The sequence below is a fragment of the Lathyrus oleraceus genome, chromosome 4, assembly GCF_024323335.1.
Source record: "Lathyrus oleraceus cultivar Zhongwan6 chromosome 4, CAAS_Psat_ZW6_1.0, whole genome shotgun sequence".
In the NCBI taxonomy this organism is placed as follows: domain Eukaryota; kingdom Viridiplantae; phylum Streptophyta; class Magnoliopsida; order Fabales; family Fabaceae; genus Lathyrus; species Lathyrus oleraceus.
The window spans coordinates 473421990-473431179 of record NC_066582.1 but is presented as its reverse complement, the minus strand read 5'-3'; the positions used below and the strand labels follow the sequence as shown (position 1 = coordinate 473431179).

Genomic DNA, 9190 nt, shown 5'->3' with positions numbered 1-9190 from the left:
ACACCTCATACACTGAATTAATACAAAATATTATGTTGCTCCACAATCAAACAATACAAAACATGGATGATAATTTATGAGACACGTACCAACAATCAAAGCATTGTTACTCTTAGCCTTACTTGCATCCAAAGTATAAACTCGATCGGTGTTCCTTCCTTGCATCTGATTCTTATTTTAAGGACAATCTCTAGCCATGTGTCCTTCCATCTGACAAGTAAAACACCTAATTACACTTCCAACGCATCTTCCGAAATGAAACTTCTTACATACTTAACATTGCAGAGGGTGGTTAGATTTTGCATGTTGTACTTGTTTTCCTTTGAAAGGTTGAGGTCTAGGCCTAAAATGGTTACTTGGACTTCCCTGGTCCTTCTGTCCAATCCTATACTGATCTCTTTCTTCCTGAACTTTCTTTGAACTGCTCTCAGCCACATAGCACTGCCTTAGCAATTCAGCACAAGGAGTGAATTCTCTATGAGAAATACTATGAGAAATTTCACCTCTTAAACCAAAAAGGAACTGATCGATTTTCCACTTCTCATATGGTGCATAAACAGCATGTCTAGAATAAGCATCCATATCTTTAAACTTTTCAGCACACATAGTTATTGTCATAGTACCATATCTAAGTTGCAGAAACTCAAACTCTTTTTGAGTCCTTAAAGATCTAGGAAAATACTTATCCATAAAAGTAGTATTAAAATGCTCCCAATCCCTAGGTACTCTTTGATTGTTCATAAGGGTCAAAGCACTTTCCCACCACCTCACACCAGGACCCCTCATCATGTGAGAAGAAAACACAACTTTATTCTCTTCACTACAATGCATTATCTGAAAGATCCTCTCCATGTTGGTTATCCACTCATGAGCCTTCACAGGATTTAATCCACCATGGAACTCAGGAGGATTCATGCGAAAGAAGTCTCGAAAACTACCACTTGCAGCTTCTTATGGAACCACTTGAGGATGAATACCACCATTCAATTGTTGCATCATCTGATGCATGAATTGGTTATGTTGCGGCTGCATCATTTGCACAAACTGAGGCCATTGAAAACCTTCACTACCACTTGGTGGTTCTGAATCTGAATTCTGAGTTCTAGGTCAACCACAACCTCTGCGTCTGTCAGCCATGATCCTAAATGTCATATAAATAAAATTAAGTTGATCAGGCTCAATACTACAAATATAACATCAAGGACAATAATGACAACACACATATGAGGCAAAAAGAAATACTTATAATATTTCATGGCTAGGTCGAGGATACAACCTTCTCTGATACCAATTGTAACACTCACATATAATATATGTCTAAAATGTATATTATACATAGTGTAATACTGATATTAAAATACATAAGCACCAAATGGTAACAATGTACATATCACATGCCCAAAAAGGAAACATTACTTGGCACTAAATATACACAAAGGTGCCCAAAATAAAACAAAGAACTAGATCATTGTAGAATGATCTCAAAATATCTACACAACACAAAATCCATCCAAAACATCAGATAAGAAGGACATCACGCTATCTTGTCCTTACCCTTCACCTGATCAGAACTACCTGAAAAAAATAATCAACAACATGGGGTGAGATAATAATCCCAGTGGGTTCCCTATCTTATGGGTCCACTCGGCTTTACAAGGTTCTAAACATTTCCAACTTAAGTCAACAAGGAAACAAGACTTAAGTGATGGGAAAAATCTCACAATGTATGGCAACATGCTCCTGAGTTCTCACAACTCAAGTAAATCATTATTCAGATACACGAAACATTAATCCCTGAGCGGACCTACTTCTAGGAAAGCTCAATTCATGCATGCTCGAATGATTCGACTTTCATGGTGGATATCGGGTCCTCTATGAGCTCCAAACTCAGTCCAAGCGACCGTCACCCGTATGGGCCTCTAACCCACTTAGGGTATCTTTCACCGTATGGGCTTCTAACCCACTTAGGTTCCCACCTATCCCCCATGTCTGCCATGGTTGGGGCTCAAACCCAATTGAGGCACGAATCATTGGAGTCACATATCATTTCCTACTCATCTAAGCATCTCAAATAGGGATGTACCCCATCAAGGGTAAAACATTCTAAATACGTGATTAATTCCACAAAAACATGACTAGATTCATCAATCACTGGGTGACTTCATTCACCAATATTCATATTACAACAACGCATGTTCCATACAAAGCATCTCACTCTCAGTTATAGCAACCATCCATTCTCGACACTCGCATAGTATCGTACGAATAAATGTCGCCTTTTAATTTTATCTAAGTTATATGTCTAACTTATAACCTAAGTAGATCAATAGGTTAACTCACTTGATTCAACATGTAATTCTCACATTTAACATTGATTCATTTAGAGTGTTAGGCATGATCCAATCGATTGTTGGGGAAGCCCAATCAATTGGTTAAGTCTTCAAAATAACTTTTCAAGAAAAAAGGTTTGTCAATGGATTGGGGGTCCAATGTCAATCGATTGGTTTCTGAAAAACATCATTTTTTTCAATGCAGGAAGCCAACACAATCGATTGGTCTCAAATATTTTTCCACTTCTTCACAATTCAGTAGCTCCTCCCATTCGATTGGTCTGGAGAAAGTTCCAGGACCAATCAATTGGTCTCTGTAACATTTCCAAATTTTCAACCTGCATAATCTTGTTCTCTTTCCAATAGCAGAACCCACTAATTATTCAACAAAATTCATCATACTATATATATATATATATATATACATATATATATATATATATATATATATATATATATATATATATATATATATATATATATATATATATATATATATATATATATATATATATATATATATGTATATGTATATATATATATATATATATATATATCATGGTTTCCAAGTTCATAACAACAACCATAATCAATCATTTAGTCATAATAATCATGAAGAATATATCAAAACACTTGTTCATTGAAATCATCATAATCAACAGAAAACATTCATCATATAGCATGGATTCTTATAATTACCATATGATTCAACAACCTTAATCTCTATAAATTTTAGGGTTTATAACTAGAATCCACCTTAGAAATAGAAGAGGAGGTTGATGAAGATGGTGAGATGATGAAATGAAAATGATGAGATAAGATGGTGATGGTGATTTCCAGCTCTTGATTTCTCCAAGTTTTTCTTCTTCTTCTTCTCACAAGTTTTCTTCTTTCTCTCTATCCTCCTTTTCTGTCTTTTCCTTTTACTGATAAGTTGGAAATGAACGTGATACATAAAAGGTTGGTAGTAGCATAAATGGTAGAAAGAATATGTGGCCACAATTGAAAGGAAAAATTGTGGATAGAAAAGAATGAGGATGGTAGTAAAAAATATCTTAAGTGGTACAATACTTAATATTTGTTCTACTAGAGTAATTGACCCATTATTTGTGTCACCAAAATGTCCCAACTAATAAAAGGTCAGTCCCAAATAATATTAATTAAATCAATCTGAATTCACTATTTACTCTATTTATCCCAACTGATAACTTTTAGATCACATAGGAACTCAGTTGATCTCAACTAATTTGAATTTGAGTATTTAAGGAAAGATGAGGAATTACATCATTGGTTTGTAACTTTCTTAAGCTTCAATAGAAGCAAGAAACTTCAATCTAGAAGCAGATATATGTCCTAGATAAGAATGTCACAAATAAAAACTAAAAGACAAAGGATTCAATCGAAAAGAAACTAATAAATCACTAGTTGAAGTAGAAGTTAAGGTTGCAATATCAAAGGCTTTTAACTCAACCAAAACATAAAGTCCCCCTATCTACGACTTGTTCCAGTTAGCCTATCGGAATATGGATCCTGCACCAAATAAGAAGTGAAAGAAAATGTAATAGAATAACCATAATCACACAATTGAATAACATAAGCAAGACTGAAAGTAAGATTAGGAATACAATAAACATCAGAAAGTGACATATTAGATGTAGAGACATAACGAGTGTCTGCTAATGACATAGGTATACCATCAGCGGTCATAACTGACATAGATGAAGAAGGATTTAAAGACACAAATAATGTATCATCATATGATATATGATGTGGTGCTCTGGAATCAAGGATCCATATGGAGGGAGACATACCTAATAGTCAAGAAGAATTCAAACCTTTAATAGAGGAGGCGGGCAAGGCACGTGGCAATAATCTTTGAATCTACTATGCAATATCAGATATTTGAGAAGTGGTTTCATATGGCCATACATAATCAGAACAAGACCAATGGTAGTAGGAGAAACAATAGCAACGTTGAATGACTGCCTTTTAAAATTCTTCTTATTTGCTCTCAACAATTTAGGACACTGAGATTTCAAATGACCTTTCTTCTTACAAAAAGTATATTCATCAATACCAAGTCCAATTCTACCTTGATATTCTCCTTTGTGAATAGGAGGAAAAAAACATATGGAGGAGTGTATAAAGTTTCTTTATTTTGAATCATATTATAGTGAGTCTTAAGTTTGATTTTTTCTGCCAGTAACTCATTAACAACTAAAATAACATTAGGAAGAGGATTATGATGTAGAATGCACCCACGAAGAATCTCAAAATCATCCTGAAGGTCCATCATAAATTTATCGAGACACTGCTCTTTTCTTTGCTCGATGTATGATTTGAAGATTTTTTATTATGTTGATTCCATAAGAGCCAATTGATCCCATAAACTAGTCATGCATGAATAAATTTCTTGAATGGTGATATTGTTCTGTTTAAGAGCCCTAATGTCACTCTTCAACTAGTACCATTTTGCAAAGTTAGATTGATTATACAAATATTTCAAATGATCCCAAACCTCCTTAGCAGTATCATGTTTTACTAGTTGCACACCTATTGACTAAGAAACACAATTATTAATCCAAGTGAGGATCTTCGAATTACTAACATTTCATGTTTCCAACTTTTTTGCGTATGTTGTTTCATCTTTTTTATCTGGGGGCTCAACAGAAGTTCCATCAACATAACTCCACGTCCTTTTTCCTTTCAATTTTTTTCTTTACATAACTCCAATCATCATAATTTTGTCGATTGAATTGAACACTAATAGATTGAAGAGAATCATCTTTTTTACGGACAATTATGACTTTTCTAAGAATGTAAAATTCAAACAAATTCAAACGCAGAATCCAAAAGAACTTCTAATAAAAGTTGTGTGGAGAGAAACAAAATTATAAACACAAAATTGACAAGACTAATTAATTGAATGAATAAGAAAACAAATTGTAACAACAAAGTCAGAGAAGAAAAATTATTGCAAATGTCTCGTTGAGTTAACCAAGTCATTTCATACCATGTTAACAAAAAAAAAAGAGATTTGAAGATTTCTATTAGAATGATAAAAATCTATAAAATAAAATTATAATAAAGTATAAATATTAGATAATAAAAAAGACTAAACTATCCTTACTATGTACTTCCTCCGTTTAAAAATAAATGTCTCATTTGTAAAAATAATATATTCTAAAATAAGTGTCGCTTTTAACTTCCAATGCAATTTTAATTTTAACTTCTAATTGTATCCTATAATTAATACTTATAATTTACTAGTTTTCTCACATTACATTAGTGATAATTCGAATAACCAATAATCAATAAGGATAATTTAATTAAATTATTTTTTTCTCTTCTTTATTTATCATATTTTTTTAATAGATGAAAGTATCAAATATAACTTATTTTAGAACGGAAGATATAATATTATATAACAATATAATAGTAACATTCTAATATGATAAACGCATATATTATCATGTATTTGATAACGATAAGAAATATAAAATTGTTATTTTATTACTTTATGAGTTTGATATATTAAAATTATTAAATTATTTTAAATAATACTAAAAAATAATATTGCTTTTAATAAATAAATAAAAAATAAAAAATAATATTTATGAACAAACTTAATGACACTACGAAAGAATAAATTTCATTTTTGTCTTAAAAAATTATGAGTAAATAAGTCATTAAATTATATATGGTAGTTAAATTAAATAAAAATATGATATTAATTTTTAATAATAATAATAATAATAATAATAATAATATATATATAGAGAGAGAGAGAGACATTAAATAATAAATTAAAAAATTTAAATAAACTTATTTATATTAAATTATATTTTAATATTAAATTGATAAAAGAAAATGACACAATTATCTTATCATAAATATTGTTTATTTTGTATACCATAGGAACCCTAGTTTCCCTTTGCAATCATAAAGACGCGTTGAGAATGTCACTGAATAAATATGTTTCTTTTGTGTGAAGCTACTAGAACAAAATTTATAAACAGCTCGTGTTATTTGTGACATGAATTGTGGTGGGTCTCTGTCAAAGAAAAAGATGGTGGACACCCATTATTACATTGGATGCTCTAAAATCAGCAGTTATTAAAATGATAAAACGAAAATTTGCTAAATATCTCTCTCTCTCACATATATATATATATATATATATATATATATATATATATATATATATATATATATATATATATATATATATATATATATATATATATATATATATATATATATATATATATATATATATATATATATAAAAGTTTTTTTAACTTACTCTAAATCATAATTTTTAAATTAAATTAATTAATAATTTTACTTAATTAATTATTAGATTAGATTCAACTATCACTTGTGTGTATTGTGTTTTTTTTAGTCTTTAATTAACGTGTTTTTGTTTTTAGTTCTTAATTTTTTTTTAAATTGATTATGGATGTTAAAATCATTTTGATTTTAATCCATATAGAGAAAATCCGCAGAAAATTTTGAAAGAAAATCAGTAGGAAAACAACAAATTTTAAATTTGTAGAAAAATTCAAAGAAAAATCTGCATGAAACTTATAGATTTTTCCTCTGAATTTTTATTTTAAGGACTAACACAAAAAAGATTTAATAACCCAGAATCATTTCAAAAAATAAAATATTTAAGGATTAAAAACAAAAACACGTCAACTTACGGAGACGATAAGACTATTAAGGCTTTAATAAATTATAACGTTTTAATATTTTTTTATCAGGGCCAATTTTAAAAATTAAAATACTGCCTCTAAATTTTTTGAGACAGCCTGACACTACGACAAATAATATTTTTTATGACAAAACTTTCACCTCGAAGCCAAAAATCGAGTGTATCAATCCTGGAAGTGACGTGTTTGATTTTTTATATAAAAAAACAACATTTTCCCTCAGTTTTATAAAAAACCGAGGTAATATTACTATAAGTGGGCGTCAAATTTTCTCCATAAAAAAATTATAAACCTATTACCTCTGAGTTTTTGAAAATCAAGGAAATATACCTATAAGGTAACACATTTTGAATCCCTGTAACTGCATTTAAAGTTTTTTTCAATGATTTCTCATTTGTCGCCTTCCAATTTTCCATTTTTTTCTTAGTTAATATTTTTTTCATTTTTTTCTTGTTAATTCATAATTCTCAAAATAGTTGTTATCAATGAAAACGAATAGCCAATGATATGAAAGGAAATGTTTCATTAATGAAAAACAGAACAACAAATAACTATTCCACATATTCAAAATTCTGACTCCACTCGACTTCAATAATATCACTATTAATTATCTCTAACTGAGAGAAAATTCAGAAAGAACTCTTCCATATGGTATGAGGAAAGTCATTTCCTCCCTAGAGATGATTATCATTTCCTTTAAGAAGTTAAAAATGGTAAAAGGAAGATTAACTGTGATTTTCTTAGTAAGAAATAACTAGAGATGCTTGTCATCCCAAGTAAGCGTTTTCAGTTATTTCTCTCTTTGACGGAGATTTGACACTATAAGTTAATACAAAACTTTTCCAATTGATAGTGGAGTAGCAGGATTGTTGAGATTATCGTAGTTGGCATAAATTAGGCGAAGGTGATATGAGTAGACATTGTTGAATCTATAATGGTCAACACAACAACCTTCATCTTCATAATTTGTTGTCTTAACAATAAGTTACTGAGTAATTGTGATATAAGAGTCATTCACATAGGACTGGATTGACTCAGCATCATGACCAGATGGGCCAACGGAGACATTTAACCAGAACTCTTTAACGAGATTAATGTAGATGGATCCATGAAGAATGTCAAAGTAACCATTCAAGTTTTGTTTGTGAATAGTTTTCCTTAGATCAAAATCTTTGTCTTTCGAATCATCGAAATCAATAAACTTTTCATTGATAACGAACAAAAGATTTTCCTCTAAGGTTGTTGAAGACACTTTTGAAGAAAAAAAGACTTTGAAACTAGGTTTGAAGACACAGAGAGTTGGAAATGAGACGTTGAAACTATGAATAATGTTTAAATAAAGTGTAGAGTAGGAAGTAAAACAATCAGAGAAGCTCAAGCACCTCTTTGAAAATCCAAAAGATACGTTACGTTTTTTAATATGGATGTTCATTGTTATTCTAGTGATATGATTCCAATGTGCGCCATGATTTATTTTTTTAGAAATAGAAACCATATATTACCTCAGTTTTTAACAAAACCGAAGGGGACAATCAACGTATTATCTCTGTTATTCAAAAAATTCGAGAGGAAAACAATTTAAGAACCTTTTTTTTAATATTATAATATTTTTTGTAAACTAAATGATATATCCCGTCAGTTTCTTTAATAACTGAGGGATAAGATAATCAGATTTTACTATAAAAACACTCGTTAAACAGATTGTATCTTAATCTGAACTTATATGTAGCCGCTCTAAACTCGAACACATCATTCTTTTGGAATCCATATCACAAAATGGTGTTAATGTTATTGTTGTTGTTGTATTTAGAAGCTTGAAAAAGTTCTCTATGGTGGATTGCAAGTGTAGAAAAATATTTTTTCAATGTTGGAAATGAAAATTCCTTTAGAAGTTGGATGCATTCAATGGTTGGAACAAATAACTCATAAAATGTGGATGCGTGCAATATTTGGAACATGTAACTTCTTACACAAAAATTCTTCTTTTGTTGTATTATTGTGTTTAAATGTTCTGTGTAAACAATGTAGTTTAAAAAAAATCATGTTCACCTGGGTTTTCAACAAAACCGAGGGGATAACTTAGTGTAACAATTTTAGATATTGATCACTGTCCTTAAACAAATATTTTTCGTCAATTTCATGATT

General features: G+C 30.1%; 1 protein-coding gene across 1 annotated transcript; it reads right to left on the bottom strand.

The window, feature by feature from the left end:
* Positions 1-273: 273 nt before the first annotated feature.
* On the bottom strand, positions 274-915 carry LOC127138024 (uncharacterized). The gene has a single exon (XM_051064430.1). It carries the CDS (start codon positions 913-915, stop codon positions 274-276), a length of 642 nt encoding a protein of 213 aa, XP_050920387.1.
* Positions 916-9190: the final 8275 nt, after the last annotated feature.